This window comes from Lynx rufus, unplaced genomic scaffold (genome assembly GCF_022079265.1).
Source record: "Lynx rufus isolate CCGP_SWC_20201006 ecotype Redwood Valley unplaced genomic scaffold, mLynRuf1.p SCAF_5, whole genome shotgun sequence".
NCBI classification, from domain to species: Eukaryota; Metazoa; Chordata; class Mammalia; order Carnivora; family Felidae; genus Lynx; species Lynx rufus.
In genome coordinates, this window is record NW_025814867.1 from 100,009,272 (window position 1) to 100,029,158 (window position 19,887).

Genomic DNA, 19,887 nt, shown 5'->3' on the forward strand with positions numbered 1-19,887 from the left:
AGTAAATTTATTCTGGGAAAGTGGCATTGTTAACCTTGTCTCATCAATTAAATGCTAAGCCTCTTGAGGGCAGGAGGGTCTTTGTCTAAAACTACCTTATTGTTTTCCACAATGTTGGCACCAAGTCCTAGGCTCGCTATGACTGATTTATCCAAGTGCATGAAAAGGGAAGTGAGGAGGTTGAGATAATCTATTAACTTTAGGGGGGATGGAGTTCTGGAAATGTGAGTTTCACTTGGCTTTTCAGATTCTGGCCTCTTTGCTTTTTTGTCGTAAGTCTAACCACATCCAGGTGTTATATTGTTAGGCACTTCCTTTTGGTAGATTATCTTACCCTTTCTCTTCAAGTTTTTGAAAACTTCATGCTCATAACTTGGCTTTTTAGTTTGCTTTCATTTTTATTTTGAATTTTTGGAAGCAACTGAATTAGTAAGTCTTAAAGTGAACTTGTTTGAGGTGTCAATACATTTATAAATATATAATAAATACTACAAGTTTCTAAATGTTCTCTGCAGGGCCCTTCTCTCAATCTGGTTCCTGGGAATTCAACCAAGTTTCTCAACAGAGGTTGACAAGATGTGAGCAGAAATTACAGTGAGAGGTTTTTTTGGAGGTTAGGAAATAACTAAAGATGAGAATATTTATGCTGGCAAAGGTGTCGAAATAAAGTGGAGCAGTAAGATAAGTAGAGCAGCATGTGCAATGCAGGGCCAAAAGCTGTCTCCCACTTCAACATTGGAGTAGCCCTTAGCCTGCTTTGTCTTTAAAAGAGAATTTAGGTTGGGGCCCCTGGGTGGCTCAGTCAGTGAAGCGTTAGACTTCGGCTCAGGTCACAACCTCACGGTTTGTGAGTTCAAGCCCCGCGTTGGGCTCTGTGCTGACAGTTCTGAGCCTGGAGCCTGCTTCAGATTCTGTGTCTCATTCTCTCTCTGCCCCTCCCCCACTTGTGCTCTGTCTCTCTCTGTCTCTCAAAAATAAATAAATGTAAAAAAAAATTTTTTTAAGAGAGTTTAGGCTATCATCTTGGTTATGCTTATGTCATTTTAACTTGTGAGACAGTACATCTATTCAGAACGGTGCTTGAAGATGAGTGAAATAAATTAGGCAGATGTATTGTATGTATTGCTGAGAGAATAGCTCAAAACAGGGAAAGACACTCAAGATAAAAACTATCAGGATGTAGGAAAAGGAACTTAAAGAGAAAACACTCTCAAGACCTTAGCTCTAATGGAAAAATAGAAAGGCATGGACCTCTACAGAGTTCTTAACTAAAAGGAGTCTGGCCTATTTTAGTTATTTTGATTTGCCAACACAGAGAGTCAGTTCAGTAGTGGAATATTCTATGATTTATATACACTCATCATGTAACTGATGCTAAAAATATTAAGTGGTTGTCGTAAACTGGTGCCATTTCTCTTGCTCACGTGCATGAGTCTTCAGAGGGACAATATAATCCAACAATTATCAGAGAATGAATATATATGTTCTAAGTAACTGACATTTGTCCCTTTGGAGGCCAAAACATTTTTTGAAGTGACTATTTCTGGTGAAATTCTTTTGAATAAAATGGGTTGAATTCTTTGCTTCAAAAAAATGGATATATTAAACCTAATTGAAAGTTTTGCTGTGGATTCAATCTTCTCATTATGAGCATAGTTATTACTCTGTTATATAACACAATCATTCCCTCTGGCTAATTAGGAAATGATCATGAAGTTATGAGGATTATGTATCAAGTGAGAGGAGTTTGGGATCTTGCCATATTTATTTTGCTTGTTTAGAGAACATTTCTTCATCATGTGTCTTGGTTCTAAGTTGCGTCCTAGATATTGAGGTTACAAGGTAAATGCTTTCATGACAGGTTAAAGGTAGTAGAACTTGCTCAATCATGTTGATAATTTAAGAAATTATTTTTCTTGGGGTGCCTGGGTGGCTCAGTGGGTTAAACGTTCAACTCTTGTTTTTAGCTCAGGTCATGACTCATGGTTTGGGAATTCAAGCCCTCTATTCAAGTCCTGCTTGGGATTCTCTGTCTCCTTCTCTCCCTCTGCCCCTCCCCTCTCACTCTCTATCTCTCTCAAAAAATAAACTTTAAAAAATAATAAAAATAAATTATTTCTCTTGGCTTTAGATTTTATGTACAATTGACAATTACTAACAGAAGGTTTGTAGAAGATAACAGAAAACCTGTTTCCAAGAAAAAACTCTCCCACCAAAACAAAGGGAGGCAATTTCCTGTATGCAGACCAAAAGAGGTACATTGTGTTCCTCCTCCCACTTTGGAAGACAAAACATTCAGGTTATGTCAGAACATCCTATCTTTCAATAATTATCTTGAGCTGCATGTGTCCTACATAGAAAAAGGCATGGAAAAAATTACAAGGCAGTACTAAAGCCTTTGAGAAACAAGTAAAGAAAATTTCTAATGCCAGGTACTATAGGGAAATAGATGTTAACAAAAGTTCCTCTCTCCCACTTATTAGCATATATCAGAGCTAGTAATAGAAAATGTGGTTACTCCTCAAGACACAATAACAGAGTAATGGTTAATGAATTATAGAATAATGGACTCTAGTATGAGTTTGAGTTGTGATTCCCCTAATTATTAGCATATAACACTAGGCAAATTTCAGCACATCAATTTCCTTATCTGTAAAATAGGTTTCATAATAATATATATTTTATTGTGAAGATGAAATGAGTTAAGATATTTGATGTGTTTTGAACAGCCCTTGGAATATAATAAAATAATTGAACAGAAATTGTTATTATTTGCTACTATTGAAGTAGCTACCAGATAATAAAATAAAATATTTTATAATAGCCAACTTGACAATAAATTATATTTAATAAAATAAAAAAATAAAAAAGAATATGGTAAGTGCAAAATATAATAATAAAAATATCAGTAATAGTTAAAATTTTTTTTAATGTTTATTTATTTTTGAGAGAGAGAGACAGATTGCGAGCAGGGGAAGGGCAGAGAGGGAGGGAGACACAGAATCCGAAGCAGGCTCCAGGCTGTGAGCTGTCAGCATAGAACCCGACACGGGGCTCGAACTCACAGACCATGAGATCATGACCTGAGCCAAAGTCGGACACTTAACCAACTGAGCCACCCTGGCACCCCTAAAAATATCAGTAATAGTTAAGAAATTGAGGAAGTTATTGAACAATTGAGGAAAATTTTTTTCGACAAATACTTATTATGTGTCTACCATGTACCAGACACTTTGTTACTAGGGGTTAATATACTGAGAATGTTATCTGGGAAAATTGTAAGATCATATTTGAGAAATCTTTGGCAGAAACTGTTGAGTCGCAAATATCTGGTCCTTCCGGAGCATATTTGATTTTAATTTTGTTTTCATCTTTCAGGGCAAAGATCATGTAATGAACAACTGTATGTAAAGAGATATTCCACATACACTGTGTCAGCAGGGTATCCATTTAATCTGGAGTGCCCTGTGAAATACTGTACTAAGAGGCCTATTGTGACCTGGTGCAAGCTCAAAGGAAAAAACTGTTTACCTCTTGCATATAAACTTCTGGGATACACAACTTGGAAAGAAGGGGAGAATATTTCAGTTTTTAGTCTTCATTTTAATCACGCGCTGGCTAGTGATTCTGGTTCATACCGCTGTTCTGCGAATTTTACATCTGGAGTTATTGAAAGCCATTCAGTAACCATTAATGTGACAGGTGAGTTCTGCACTCCAGGGCTATCTGATATTTTTTCAACATGTTTCAAGGAAAAGGAGGACCCAGATTCTCAAGTGATTATGTTAGACACTGAACTCATGTAAATGAGAAGGTTGCCACACTCCTCAGATGGTTATCTGTGTGAGCACGTGTGTATGTAATTTTGAGGTGAGTGAGATAAAAAAGAATAGAGAAAAAAATACAATAAAAGTTCTTGTTCTTGCCTTTAGGGGGTATAGCATTTATTTGATAAATCCAAAAGTAGATCACTGAAATATGGAAAAAATTACAAAGTGAATACCAATAGTAGTAGATAGCTGTCTATTCTTTGTCCTCTTTTCCTTCTATTTTTTCGTCCACTTACCAGTCCTTGACTTTTGTTGATAACAAATCCTTGAAGTTACATTTGTGGTGCTCAGACAATTATAAGCTTGTTAATAATTCACAGTTTGCACAGAGAGCAAACAGCACACAAATAAACCTGACTCCCTGATGTGATTTGAGGACGTTCATAGTTTTAGCTGCCTCCCCAGTCCCTCCCAGAGGTCCTCAAATAGGCTCAAATATCAGGAGAACAGGTTGAAGTTAAAAACCTAGAATAAAAAATGGAAAGCAAAGAGAGAAGTAGAGGAAAAATTTTTTTTAAAAGTTTGATTTACGAAAATCTCACATCATACTCAATGGTAAAAGATTGAAAGCTTTTCCTCTAAGAACAGGAAGAAGACAAGAATGTCTACTATTGTCACTTCTATTCAATACTGAACTGGAAGTTCCAGCCAGAGCACTTAGACAAGAAAAAAGAAATAAAAGGCATCCAAATTGAACAAGAAGAAGTGAAACTATCTCTATTCACAGATGATATGATTATATATATAGAAAATCATTAAAAATCCACAAAAAGCTACTAGAGTGAATAGATGAATTCAACAAGGTTGTATGATCAACTAAAAAAGTCAGTGGTATTTCTATACGTTACCAATGAACAATCTGAGAAGGAAATTAAAAACAAAAACAATTCTATTTATAATAGCATCAAAAAGAATAAAATACTTACAAATTAATCTAACCTCGGAGACTCAACACTTGTACACTGAACAAAATATGGCTAAAAGACTTAAAATTGTTAATGTGGCAATATTTCCCAAAGTGATCTATGGACTCAATACAATTCCCATCAAAATCCCAACAAACGTTTTTTTTTTCTTTTTTTGCATAGATGAAAAAGCTGATCCTAAAATTCACATAAAGTTGCAACAAATACAAAATAGCTGAAAAAAATCTTGAAAAAGAAGAGCAAAGTTAGAGGACTCACACTCCTTTATTTTAAAATGTACTACAAAACTACAATAATCAAAACAGTGTGGTGCTGACATAGTATAGATATAAAGATCAATAGAATAGAATTGAGAGTCTGTAATAAATCCACACATCTTTGGTCAATTGACTTTTTTTGTTTTTGATAATTTATCATCAAGTTAGCTAACACAGAGTGTATACAGTGTACTCTTGGCTTCGGGAGTAGATTCCTGTGATTCATCACTTATATAAAACACCCAGTGCTCATCCCAAGAGCCCTCCTCAATGCCCATCACCCATTTTCCCTGCCCCCCACCCCTTTCTACCCTCAGTTCTCTGCATTTAAAAGTCTCTTATGGTTTGCCTTCCTCTCTGTTTGTAACTATATATTTTTGTTTCTTTCCCTTCCCATATGGTCTTCTGTTAAGTTTCTCAACTTCCACATATGAATGAAACCATGATATCTGTCTTTCTCTGACTGACTTATTTTACTTAGCATAATACCCTCCAGTTCCATCCAAGTTGTTGCAAATGGCAAGATTTCATTCTTTTTAATTGCCAAGTAGTATTCCTTTGTGTATATAAAACACATCCTCTTTATCCATTCATCAGTCAATGGACACTTAGGCTCTTTCCATAATTTGGCTATTGTTGAAAGTGCTGCTATAAACATTGGGGTATATGTGCCCCTATGAATCAGCACTCCTGTATCCTTTGGATAAACTCCTAGTAGTGCCATTTCTGGGTCATAGGGTAATCAATCTTTAATTTTTTGAGGAACCTCCACACTGTTTTCCAGAGTGGCTGCACCAGTTTGCATTCCCCAACAGTGCAAGAGGGTTGCCCTTTCTCCACATCTTCACCAACATCTGTTGTTCCCTGAGTTTTTAATTTTAGCCACTCTGACCAATCTGAGGTGGTATCTCATTGTAGTTTTGATTTGTATTTCCCTGATTATGAATGATAGTGAGCATCTTTTCATGGGTCTCTTAGCCATTTGGATGTCTTCTTTTGGCCAATTGACTTTTAACAAGACTTCCAAACCCATTCAATGGAAAAATGATAGTTTCTTCAGTAAATAGTGCTGAGGCAATTGGATATACATACACAGAAAAATGAATTTGGACCTCTACCTCATACAACATGTAAAAATAAGTAAAAATGGATCAGATATTTAATATAAGAACTAAAACAATAGAATCTATGTTTGTATAAAATTTTAATACTATTTTTCCTTAGAGGAAAACACAGGAGTAGATCTTCATGATCTTGGATTTGTCAATATTATTTTGCTACAGCATCAAAAGCATATATACATAAATACATGAATAAATAAATTATACTTCATAAAAATTAAAAACTTTTGTACATCAGGGGCGCCTGGGTGGCGCAGTCGGTTAAGCGTCCGACTTCAGCCAGGTCACGATCTCGCAGTCCGTGAGTTCGAGCCCCGCGTCGGGCTCTGGGCTGATGGCTCAGAGCCTGGAGCCTGCTTCCGATTCTGTGTCTCCCTCTCTCTCTGCGCCTCCCCCGTTCATGCTCTGTCTCTCTCTGTCCCAAAAATAAATAAACGTTGAAAAAAAAATTAAAAAAAAAAACTTTTGTACATCAAAGGACACTATAAAGAGAATAAAAAGACAACATATAGAATGTGAGAAAAATATTTGCAAATCATATATCTGATAAGGGACTAGTACCCAGAATATATAAAGAAGTCTTACAACTCAACAACAGATAAGCAACTCAATTAAAATGGGCAAAAGACTGAATAGACATTCCTTCAAAGAAAATATATAAATGGCCAATAAGCACATGAAGAAATGCTCGATGTCATTAGTTATTAGAGGAACGCAAATCAAAATCACAATGAGACACCACTCACACACACTAAGATTACTAGATTTTTTTTTAATGGAAAATAACAAGTGATAGCAAAGATGTGGACAAATTGAACTCCTTGTACTGTGCTGGTGGGAATGTAAAATGTTGCAGTTCCTTTGGAAAAGGTCTGGCAACCTTTCTTCAAAAGGTTAAACATAGTTTCCACAAGACCCAGCAATATCCAAGTGAAATGAAAGTATATGTCCACATTAAAACTTGTACATGAATGCTTATAGCCATACTATTCACAAAAGTCAAAAAGTCGAAACAATCCAAATGTTTGTCAAACTGATAAAGGAAATGTGTTATATTCATACAGTGGAATATTATTCAGGCAAAAGAGGAATGAAGTACTGTTACGTTACAAAACTGTTGAACTTCAAAAACATTGTGCTAAGTAAAAGAAGCCAGATATAAAAGATTACATATTATAATCTTGATTCTGTTTGCATGAAATACGAAGAACAGAAAAATCTGTGGAGATAGAAAGTGACTAATGGCTGCCAGAGGCTGGCAGAAAGGGTTAATGGGAGTAACTACTTAATGTATATGGAATTTCCTTTGGGGATGATGAAAATGTTCTGAAAGTAGATAGTGCACAACACTAGAGAGTTGTACAACATTACACTAAGTTGTATGCTTTAAAATATTAAAATAATAATATTTATGTTAAATTGACCATGAAGATTACTGCAAAGAGAAATTTCAAAGAGTTCTGGTGCAATAGTAATGTCTGATATCTAGATGCAGACGTATGCAGTCACTTCCTCTATGGACACCATTCATTTGAATGCATACACTTTGTGTTTGTAAAAATTAATTTATTACTATATATGCACACTTTGGAGCATCTTTTAACTCCCTTAAAGTAACCCAATGAAGGAATCCACTTAAATTCCTTAAAAATCTTTTAAGTTATTTTAAGACCTCTGAAAGCAGCCTGGTAAAGGAATGCACAACAATCTAGCGCTGGTTACAACCTCTATCATCAAGCACAGAAGTGTAGAAGGGATTTAAGGCAGAGTTGGAGACCCTGCTTTTGCAAATTTGTTATCAAACTCAATGCTAATTGCCTGTGACTATCCGTGCATTGGCTTATAAACCTCTGGAATGGAAGCTGTGTCTTAAACATTTTTGCTTCTCTACAAATAGATGGCACAGTGTGTAGCACATAGTAGGTGTTCAATAAATATTTCTTTATAATTCTTAAATGAATTAAATAACATCATCTATGCAAAGTGAAACAATTGCCTTTAACAACCTGGAGAAGCTTATACTATAGATTATGGAATGAATCCTTTCTGGAGAAAATTGCACATTCACATAATGAGGTAAAATATTGAATTTTTTTAAGAAGCAGTACTTTTTTAACTGGCAAAATAAAATGATAAAAATAAGCAAAACTTGCAAAACATTACTTCCAGGATATTAATGATGCTATGAAATAGTAATTCAGTGCTATTAGATTATTTATATAATGTATATTAATATAATGTATAATAAAATTAAATGCAGTGGCATTGAGTCCACTCTCCTTGGAAGAGGGACTGTCTTGTGTAATTCTGTCTTCTTTTGTGGGAATTAACCCCCTTCTGTGCAAGAGGGAGGAATTCAGCCAAGGTCAGAGGCAACCCAAAAATGACTTATGGCATGACAGTGTCCCAGGGGTATTACTGTGTCTCCTCTGTCCCATTTTGGGGTCATGCCACAGCCACTACAGATGGTTGCACAGTTTGTAAAGTGCATGAAGGTTCCTGTTCTAGGAAAAAGTCGGAGCTGAAATTAGGATCAACAATCTGTCTCCCTTGGGGAGGAAGGGGCCAAAGGGAACAGAGGCAGCTTCTCTCTTGAACCCTGTGCCTGTGGGGCGGGGGGGGGGGGGAGTGTGGGGGTGGCGGGGGGGGAGTGTGGGGGTGGTGGGGGGCGATGTGCTTATTAGGATCACACTGGGGATGAGCAAGAAAGATGGAGATGTGAGAAGGAAAAGCTACCTAGAAGACAGGAAGGGCTTTTTAAATTTCCCTTTGGAGATTCCTATTCTAATCTGTACTCTCCTGACTTTCTTATCACTTTTGAATCAGTGCTCCTGCCCTAAGGGGAGGTCCCCAGGACTTTGCTTTGGCCATCTACTCTTGTCTGGCAGCAACCTTCACTCTGGAATTGCTTCCTTCCTGTAGCTTCATGAGCATCTCAAACTTTCATTATCTTCCTTCCAAATCTTCCATTCAGCCTTATGGACTCTTTGTCTTTAGTGTTTCCTGTTTTAGTCCATTTCAGCCAAACATCTTCCTAATACACTTCACTTGCCTAATAAATGTCTTCCATAATGCCGCTCCTTTCCTGAGTCCCCGCAGAGCATCTGCGGTGCTTCCCATATTGGGCTCCCATTTAACCAACATTCAAGGCCTTCCACAGTCCACCCACACCTACCTTCCTTGATTGCTTCTGGACTCCACCATGAGCCTCTACTCCAGCCCCATAGCCTTACCTGCCATCGCATGTCTTCACCCTATGCTGCTCTCTCCACTCATAGGGCAACCACTCATCTGCCTCCACTTACCACAATTCTGGCCTTCCTGTCAAGCCCAGCCCATTTCCCACATTCTTAAGGAAGCTTTCCATGTTCACCCTAGGGGAAGTGATTTCTCTTTTCTAGCAAATTTTATGCCATTTAAGGTCTGTGCCTCTCATTTATCAGACATTTCCTTGCACTGTAGTAATGTATGGAAATGTTCTTTATCCCATGAAGAATTATAATGTCTGGAAAGCAGGAACTGTGTCATATTTTTCTGGGTCATCCTTGCTTCCTTCACAAAAGTCAAATGAATTATTTCAGAATTGGCTTTGAAATGGGTGTGATTTTGCCTTTTATGAAGTGATGAAAGCAAACATAATAGGGAAAGAGTTCAAGAAAAATTCCTTTTCCTTCTGTATGTGGGAGTACTCAGTGAGCTGAGTACCGAAGGAGAAAAATATACTATAAAATTATATTTAAAAACAATGCTTTGGGGCGCCTGGGTGGCGCAGTCGGTTAAGCGTCCGACTTCAGCCAGGTCACGATCTCGCGGTGCGTGAGTTCGAGCCCCGCGTCGGGCTCTGGGCTGATGGCTCAGAGCCTGGAGCCTGTTTCCGATTCTGTGTCTCCCTCTCTCTCTGCCCCTCCCCCGTTCATGCTCTGTCTCTCTCTGTCCCAAAAATAAATAAACGTTGAAAAAAAATTAAAAAAAAAAAACAAAAAACAATGCTTTGCATAAAAATGATGTGGAGGTGTGACACAAAAAATATTTCTCCCCTTCAAATATCTTTCTTTGGCGCTATTGGGAATTTTCCTGTTTTACATCTGACTCTCTTTCTTTGTCCAAGTTAAGAATTGGTCCATGTAAGAACAGGGCTGTCGCAGAGTCAGGGCTTGGACGCTGCTGGGAAAGCAGTATTCTCCCAGAATGAGGAAAAGTGCTTTGCAAAGCAAAGCCCCAGAAGAAAAGGTGACAGAGCTGGGGAACAATCCCTGGAATGCACATGGGCCTGTACATCCTCCCCAACCTCCCTTGGTCAGTCCGTGATTAGGAACTTCACAAAGTCAAGTGGTCATTCTCTTAGCAGAAAAGTGAGAGTGGTATGAGTAGGCAGGAAGTGAAAGGCACAATCTCTGTTTCAGAGTGAGTAGTCAGCATGGCCTCCAAAGCATCCTTTCCTTGTGGCCCTCCATACTCACTTGGAGCACCTGCTGAATGAGCATCCTGTTTTTCCAAGTGCCGGAAGGTGTCATACAGGCTGTATTCTGTCCTTATACTTAAGTAATAGGGAAAAGGGAATCAACGCAGACAGATGACGTTTGTGTTGTATTTAGGGTAATTTTTCAAGAAATAAATCTAGGGACTTAACTTTGTGTCCGTGATCTTTGAGGTGGTGATTTGCACGTCATGCAAACTCCTTTGAGCTGGGTTACTGGGTTCGGTTAGTGTGCAAATGCAGGAGTCCTCTCAGACTAACTCTGACTCTAGACACACATAAGTATTGTTTTTGCAACCAGTTTCAATTCTTTATCTTGCTTTTCTATTTCAGAACAGACTCAAAATAATTCAGAATACCCTCTAATAAGTAAGTATCAAACTAGTCAAATAAAAATAAGGAAATAAGATTGTTTCATGGTTGAAGAAAGGATAAAAGTTGGATTTTCCTAATGGAGTGAATTTTTTTTTTGTATTAGGTTTTCTATGTGGGAACCCTTGTCCCTATTTCTATTCATACCCTCCCCCCAGACAGCTGTGTCTGTTGTTGGTAATGACTTGGCTGCTGTCCTAACCTAAGCAGCAGCTGCAGCATGGATAATGAAGACTTTGTTACCACTCTGTTGTTATCTAAGCACTATTTGCCCAGCTTCAGTAGCTCCTGACCACCTTTACCTTGAACCAAGCATATGAGGAAGAAGGTAGATAACTATGTTAATATATTTAGAAATAAAAATTTGCTGCATAAAATACTTAACATATATACAAAATTAATGCTGTGTGATGCATTCTGATTTTTTTCTATCCTGTTGTGATTCTTATTTTTAATTTTTTTTGTGGTCTATTAAATTGTTTCACGATCAGTCGATTAGTTGCAACCTATCATGGACAAACAGAACATTAACGCATGTTAACATTGATCATAGCAATGAGTATAAGCTGTATGCCCAGCAGAGCATATTTGGAGATAACAAGGCTGTCTGTAGATAACAAAATTATATAGTATATGGAGATACCAAAGAGTTACGAGACAACAAAAAGACCTTTGTGTTAAAGAAACTGGAATTTAGTATCAAAAACATGTTGGCTTGGGTCCCAACTACAACTCACTAGCTATCTGACCTCGGGTAAGAGTCTTGGAACAATAACCCTTTTATCAAGGCATGGAACTAGATAAAAATAACAGTTTCTTTACTTTTCTTTAGTGGTGAATATGAGAGTTAAGTAAGACAATGTCAATGTCAAGTAAGTAAGTCAAGTAAGACAAAGCTTGGTGAAGTGCTTTCTGAGAGCTGTTATGGGTATTCTTTTAGAGGGGATCAATCCTAGCAGAATTACAAATTCTTACAAAAGATGAATTTTAACCCAGAGCCACCCACATATGCTCATCAATAAAGCAAGAGGTGGGTGAGAATACTGAGGCCAGGGGTTCTGTGGGAATGCATCCCGGAAGGGAAATAGAGGCATCAGCTGGAAATCTCCTTCATTCAAGTTCTGATGATGCAGGAGGTATTACCGATCCTATTATATCTGAAATTTCCTAACTGTCTTTAGCATTGACTCACATTTCAGATACAACTGGTGCCTCAGGACCACCCTCTCAGGAAGTGACGGCGGACAAACGATGGATGCTTTATAGTTTGCTTCCTTTGGGGGCATTGCCTCTGCTCATTACCTGTTTGTGCCTGTTCTTCTGCCTTAGAAGGCACCAAGGTGGGTTCTACCTTCCATCTGCTGCTTGTATGCTACACATCTGGGGGTCAGTTACTAGGGCTGATTGATTTTTAGTTGGTTCTTGTTTTCTTTCCCATATTCTGCAAGGAGCCATGGATAATGATTTCCTCAGGGACAACATCCTTCCACCAAAAAGACAAATGGATTAATTCAGATCCCCTCCAGTCATAGAGAGGCATGTTCTCCACAGCACAGTGCCCCAGGCCTGTGCTAAAGAGGGCATGTGGCTGGGACTGACCCATTCCACTTGTGTCTGTCTTAAGTTTATGTGACAAGCAGCTCTTCTAAACTTTAAGGGTAGTGAAAGGGAGGTTGACATAATCTCTCAGGCCAACAAGTCTGCTTTGAGTTAGTTTGTCTCATCCTCTTTTTCAGAGCCACACCACATCATACCACTCATACACGCCCTTGCCTAAATGAAGACTGTATTTCCCAGAAGGAAATTCCTATGTCTGTACTTTCTTTTGCCACCGCAAACACAGGCCTGAACTGAACTCTCACCCAAAAGTAATGCATTTGAAAAAATGTGGGTTTGGCTAGGACAAGAGAGGTGTGAAATCTTGGTAACAATTCCCTTCTGCTTGTGTAAGAATTCCTTTGGTGTCGGGAGCAAACACTTAAACATAGTAAGAAAGAGATGTGTAGAGAATTCTGATGCAGCTCTGTTCCAAAACATCCCTGTTCTCTCTCTCTTTACTTTTCCCGCTCTGCCATCTCCTCCCATCCCAGCTCCCACATGGGCAGCCTCAGGGTAGCTACAGAAACAGAGCTACACAGAGCAACCCTTTTCTCTGCCACAAGAGAAAGCTTTGTCTGGGCAAAAGTACTTTCGGTGTTTTGTGGTAAGGACTTCCGGAGCCCAGAACATTCTCAGAATACTGAAGGAATCCTCTGTAACCCCCACTTCACATGTGCAACTCCAAGTCTCTTTCGATAGTCCCTCCCTAGCTTTCACCATCTTTCTTGAGGCTGCTTTAGAAAACTTTAGAAAAAGAGGCAGGAATAAATGCTTTGATCTACTATATCTGAAGTGAACTGGGCCATAGGAGATCCTGGCCTTTGTGGGTGAGGGGACAGCAGTGTGTCTGGCATCAGGTATAGAATGTCCCCAGAACAGGATTTCCAGCCTGTTTAAAGTGATACAGTACATCCTGCCCCTTCCTCTTGGATATGCCATAGGACTCTCCGGAGTCAGAAGGGAAGAGCCAGTGAATGTACACAAACCGAAGTGTATGTGCCTTGTTGGTTCCAGCAAATAAACACGTCAAAACAAATAGCAACGCTGCCACTGGCCTGGGAGGCATCCCACCTCTGCCCCAGAATTTCAACCTAGCAATCTGATTCCAAAACACATATTCTTACCACAACCTTAACTTACAGGGAATTGGGAAAGAATTTGGTGTCGTTCTTTACTCTTCTTGGTTTCTTATTTGTCTTTTTGAATTCCAGCAGAAAAAAAGGAGCCTTCTGACACAGCAGGAAGGGAAATAAACCTGGTATGTTCCATGCATCTGTTAAAACAAATGCAATCTATGTTATACCATCTGAATCTTGATATAATATTTTAAATTTAATAAGTCTATGTAACATTTACCCTGTCCCAGGAACTGTTCTAAATGCTATATATAGACTTACTTCTAAAAATGTGTTTATTTTTTTAATGTTTATTTATTGGAGAGAGAGAGAGAGCAGAGGAGGGGCAGAGAGAGAGGGAGACACAGAATCCGAAGCAGGCTGCAGGCTCTGAGCTGTCAGCACAGAGCCCGACACGGGGCTCGAACTCAACAAACTGTGAGATCATGACTTGAGCCGAAGTCGGACACTTAACCGACTGAGCCACCCAGGATGTGTTTATTTTACATTAATCTCCACCTGCAGCAAAGATTCTTCAGAATTCACAAGTCTCACAATAAGTGGCCTTTTGGAAGGGCATTAGTGGCAGGGTAGACCTGAAGCAGAAAAGTCAGAGAGTAGCTTGTACAGCCTTGGCTTGCTATTGGCCTGTTATGTGACTTCAGGCTATTTAAATATTCTCACAAAAACACCTTAAAGTCTTTTGGTAGAGAATTGAGAGTTAATGAAAGAATGAACCATAAATAATCTCGTAAATGACATGTGATTTCTTCACAGACTCCCAGCAGCTAAAGAAACATGACCCTAAGTCTAGTTATTATGCAAAAACTCTCATAATGGGTGTGGGCTCATCAAGGAAGAGACCTCTCAGACAAAGCCAAGGGCATTTTGGAAGCAGTGTCGTTTCCCTACAAGTTCTTGGAATCTAAACATAGGCTTTTTATTTGGGGCTCAATGTTGTGTAAATATTGGAACTCAAAAAAAATGGAAGATGAGGCAATACATTTCTGAAAAAATTTTAGTGAGGGTCTTCAGTTAAAAACAAATAATCGTAAATGAGGTACTGCAAAGGAACGTGTCTGTGTGTGTGTGTGTAGTGTGTGTGTGTGTGCGTGTGTGTGTGTGTGTGTGCGTGCATGTTTCACTGTGGAAGGGTAGAGATAAAGTTGTAGTAACCTTCTCAAAAGTTCCAGAAATACCAAAGGCAGATACAGCCAATAATTTTATGTATAATATTAAATGACACTCAGCATTCCTCACCAGGTTGCCCAATTTTAAATCAAACCAAATACATTCAACTTTGTAAACTCGTATTAAGTTTTTAGTAAGCAGCAGTAAGCATCATTGTGTTGTGTGCTGAAGTTTTGTTTTTTCAAGTAGGAAAATTTTCTTAAATGTTGTTTTCTTTCTTCCTATAGTGAACAACAATGAACTACATTCTGTTACAATCAGGACTGAGATCTATGAAACTATCTAAAACAATAATCTAAATAGTTTCTTGTTTAGATAAAGCCCAGCTTGGCTAAAATGTAGTCATATGTCTTCCTGTGTAGGCTGAACAAATTATTTATGATCTGAAGTTGAATTGAACGGGCTTCTCTATGTGTGCAATTATTTAGGAATTTTGTTTTAAGATGCCTGTGTCTTTTGCAGGAACTCACAGCTTTGGCCCATTTGAGTTGGCCAACATTTCAGAAAATATAGTGATGCCATATTAGATCTTTGAGATTAAAGATTGCTTAGGAAGGGACTTGTATTGAAATCAGTGGAATAGAAATCCAACGGAGGGAAAGGAACTGGTAAAATTATGGCAGGTACATATAAAAGCCGAAATTCTCATCTTATTCCACAATGGTCCCTGGAGTATATAAAAATAGTTAAAATACTGAAAACCCGGAACTGTGTATTTTTTTAAAGTGCTTTGTAAACTGTAAAATGGCATTACAAATATAGAGTAGGATAGTGGCTTTGGCGTTTGTCATCTCTATCCACAGATAGAGCCTTATGGCCTCCACCCACTTTCCTGAGGTCCTACAGGATAGGCTCAGCTGCAGGACACCATGTTTTCTTTTACATCATTCATTCTAACCAAGTTTTCCACAGAAACCAGCCATCTTTTGGGAAGGGAGCCAGGTAACTGAGTTGACAGACTTTTATACAATTGTAAAAGTACAACAGGGATCTTGTTGCTATATTGAGGACTTATGGCTATTTATTAGGTCACATGACAGTTTTCTTCTTCAAAGCTTCTTTGGAGAAATTACCCAGGTTCCTTCGAATGGGGGTTGGGACACTTTTCAACTGAGCTAAGAGACTGAGGGGGGTAAAGCTATTCCTGCCTCATTCAATCATCCTGCCTTAGAGCTGTTTCCTGGGCAGCCACCTCATTGAAGGGTAGCGGTGTACTCAGCATCTAATGCTTAGTTTCTTGGGATAGGGCCAGATGTGCACGTGTGGTAGAATTCTGCCAGGAAGGGGTAGGATATGGGTTACTTCACATACAAAATAAGGACGATAAAGGACCAGACAGGCATGTAGACTGTCAAAGACTGTGGATCTGATACCTTCACGGAGTTAGACCAAACTTCATGTATGTAAATTGACTGGCAAAATTGTGATTAAAAATTGAATTAACAACTCTTAGAGTTAAAATAATATCTTCATTTTTACCTGGTAATGTCCTTGAATAGTTAGGAGTGGGTAACAAATAACTGAAAAGAGTGAGAATCATCAGGACACATTTTATTTTAGTTTTTGTAAGTTCACCTCTTTTCCCCTTTTTTTTCTTAATTTTTAAAAATATTTATTTATTTTTGAGAGAGAGAAAGCACGAGTAGGGGAGGGGCAGAGAGACGGGGAACAGAGGATCCGAAGCAGGCTCTATGCTGACAGCAGAAAGCCTGATGCGGGGCTCGAACTCACAAACAGTGAGATCATGAGCCCAAGTTGGATGCTTAACCGATTGAGCCACCCAGGTGTCCCTCTCTTTTTTTTTTTTTTAAGTTCACCTCTTTCTCAGAAGCTTTAAGATATTTGAATTATTTGGAAGTATAATAATTTTCTTGTGATAATCCAAATATTGTAAAATTTTTCCTGCAGTTAGGCCCTCCTTTTCCAAAATTGAAAGCAATTTCTAATTCCAGGTTTTAAATCATAATAATGTATCTTGGATAACTCATCATATTTATTCTTTCTGACCCCTTAGAGGGCATCTGTTCTATTTTATTTTTAATCATTTACTTCTAAGCTGTGTTAATGCTATCCATTATCTTATAAGCTGTCTGAAGTTTCTTGTGGTATATTTATGCTTTTCTTATTAATTTGGGCTGAGAGATTGAAAAGTATTCTGTTGGGGCACTTGGGTGGCTCATTTGGTTAAACATGTAGCTCTTGATTTTGGCTCAGGTCATGATCTCATGGTTCGTGGGATGGAGCACCATTTTGGGCTCTGTGCTGACAGTGCTAAGCCTGCTTGGGATTCTCTCTCCCTCTCTCTACCCGTCCCCAGCTCATGCTCTGTCTCTCTCTAAATAAATAAATAAAACTTAAAGAAAAGTGTTCTGTGACCTCAAAAGTGAACAATAACAAAGCACAAAATAAGTACTTGGGAGGAACATAGTGTTCCTAAGACTTTCATCTTTTAACAAATAAGAATATGCTAAAAATGTGGATGTCAGCAGCAAATGTGAGGAAGAATAAATTATTTCTGGTGATGTGTTGACTCCATTTAGCATATACTAATAGTTTGCTAATTGTATGCACTACCACATGGTAGTTAAAACAATCTTTTTTCTCTTATAGGTTGATATTCCCCAGCCCTTTCGGAGTGAGGAAACTGAAGTGGGAACCGGGCAAAATCCCCAAACACTGCTATCAGAAACTAGTACTTATGATAATGACCCCTGGTTCAGGGTCCAGGAAGAGTCTGAAGTTTATTCTAACCCGTGTCTGGAGGAAAACAAGCAGGGCATTGTTTACGCTTCTTTGAACCATTCTGTCATTGGAATAAACCCAAGACAATCAAGGAATGTGAAAGAAACACCTACAGAATATGCGGCCATATGTGTGAGGAGTTAAATTCGATCTTGATCTCCAACTGGTGATCACTGAAAGATATGCATGTCAACACCATTACCAAGCCCAACAAAAGGTTAAATAACATTCCTTGACCTGAGAAGCTTCACTTTAAGGAGGTTCATGTTGGTGCTCGGGTCTTAAGGGTTCATAGGACAAATGACTAAAATTTCTCCCCCCAAATTCTGAGGGAACTTTTTATATGACCCCTTTGAACAACAACACAAAAACCTTTCCCTCCAAGACTAAGTGATATTATGAGTAGCAGAGTGGCAGAATATTTAAACGTAGCTACATTTTACCCAATGTACAAAGCTAATATATTTTTTGGAGGATAAGAGACACATGTAAGTAAGAGAGGTTTGTGTTATCTGGATCAGTTCACTACACTCTCTTGACAAAGAAAGGATGTCCCAATTTGACTAACCATCAACACAGTCATGATAATATGTTTATTTCTGGTCATTCTTCCATGATGAGAAATATTCCTCTGTCCCTCTAATACTGTTTTTTTTTTTAATGTAAAGAAGTAACTTTAGACTTGATATAAGAAAAGAATGGAAAGCATAAATGGTTCAGTAAAGATGTTGGCTACACCGACTACCGTGGAGCAGATGCTCTCCATACCTGACACGCAAATGGTTTTACATTGTTGAGCAAATATAGGTAGTAATGGAGCAATTAATGTGTGGTGCATTTATAAACAAAGTTGTGACTCAGTGGTTAGGTCACATGGACTAATGTATATGAATGTGATATAATGCTGCTGAATTAATATACTCGTGGTTGTTTAAATAAACATAAAAATAAGCATCATCGAGCAAATGCAGATTAATGACTTAAACTGCTTCATAGTTGATCTGATAGCAAATTAAAAGAACTATTAATGGAATGGAGAGGGGTGCCTGGGTGGCTCAGTCAGTTGAGCGCCCAACTGCAGCTCAGGTCATGATCTTGCGGTTCATGAGTTCGGGCCCCACGTCAGGCTCTGTGCTAACAAACAGCTCAGAGCCTGGAGCCTCCTTCGGATTCTGTGTGTGTGTCTCTCTCCCTGTCCCCTGCTCATGCTCTGCCTCTCTCTGTCTCTCAAAAATAAATAAATGTTAAAAAAAAAAAATGGAATGGAGAAAAGTCTTGAATATTTAGTTGGCCAGCCCAGGTCACCATACTTTCACTAACCACATCTGTATCTTGCTGTTCTTCTTACTCCTTTCTAGGGAAGTCAGGGCAAGTCATCCAGAGTGAAGTGGTATAGCTTCATAACAATTCATTAAAAATTTTGTAGTTGCAGCCACTTGAGTAGAGCAAAAAGAGATGGGTTCAAACTTTCTGAATTTCCAGAGTACTTGAGTCTAATTATGTCAAAAATAGCCTACAACTTCATTCAACAGCATGAGTCTATTAGGCTTCTCAGGTGCTGCTACTGAAGAATGCAGTAGACCTCTTACAAAGTGGACAGCAAAGGTTGGGATCCATTTGCACAAATATGTGAGCTGCTGCACAAATGAATGTGGGATGTGTGTGTGTGTGTGTATAAGGGAGGATAGATGACTTACAGAAGTGGTAAAAAAGACAAACTGACAAAACTGACATTCCATTTCAGTTTCCTAAAAAGTTTAAAATACTACAGCAAATGGATCATTAAAGAAAATGTATGAAAGTAATGTATGAAGTTGTGGGGACAGGAGTATGACATCCCATACAATTTTTTATGCCATGAAGATAAAACTGGGACTTTGTGGTGGAGCTTTCCTCATGTAACACTGGCATTAAGATTTTGCCCATTAGATTGAGATTGTGAGTCACTGTTATCTAGCCAGTATGATATGGCTATACCCGAAATTTTGAGCAATCAGTTCCAGGTAGGCTCTTTCAGCCCAGCTGCATTTATGGGCAATTACGTACAAAAGATATATTAGAATAACTGTTTGTGGTATTCTTAAATATAGAAACAGGAAGTATGGGGAGGATACATTTAGCTGTCCTTATCAGATGAACACACAATGCTGAACAGTTCCTTCATAATTTTTTTAAAATTTAAACAAAATATGTCTGTGTATTATTGAGGATATTCTTAGCATGTCTTATAGTAAAAATAATGTTGGTAAAGATTTCA

At 38.4% G+C, this 19,887-nt stretch overlaps 1 protein-coding gene across 6 annotated transcripts in view; it reads left to right on the forward strand.

Annotated features, from left to right (window-relative positions):
* BTLA (B and T lymphocyte associated) overlaps positions 1–18,587 on the forward strand; it is a 39,837-nt gene extending 21,250 nt beyond the window's left edge. For 2 of the 6 annotated variants that reach the window (XM_047099061.1, XM_047099058.1), the window contains 5 exons: positions 3,379–3,702; positions 10,945–10,980; positions 12,165–12,323; positions 13,794–13,840; positions 17,499–18,587. In XM_047099061.1, the coding sequence (XP_046955017.1) occupies positions 3,379–3,702; positions 10,945–10,980; positions 12,165–12,323; positions 13,794–13,840; positions 17,499–17,774 (842 nt within the window). In that variant the 3' untranslated portion in view covers positions 17,775–18,587. Of the gene's footprint in view, positions 1–2,131; positions 2,256–3,378; positions 3,703–10,944; positions 10,981–12,164; positions 12,324–13,793; positions 13,841–17,498 lie in introns of all 6 variants that reach the window. The other 4 variants (XM_047099065.1, XM_047099062.1, XM_047099063.1 and 1 more) reach the window with 4 other exon arrangements.
* The last annotated feature ends 1,300 nt before the right edge of the window (positions 18,588–19,887 follow it).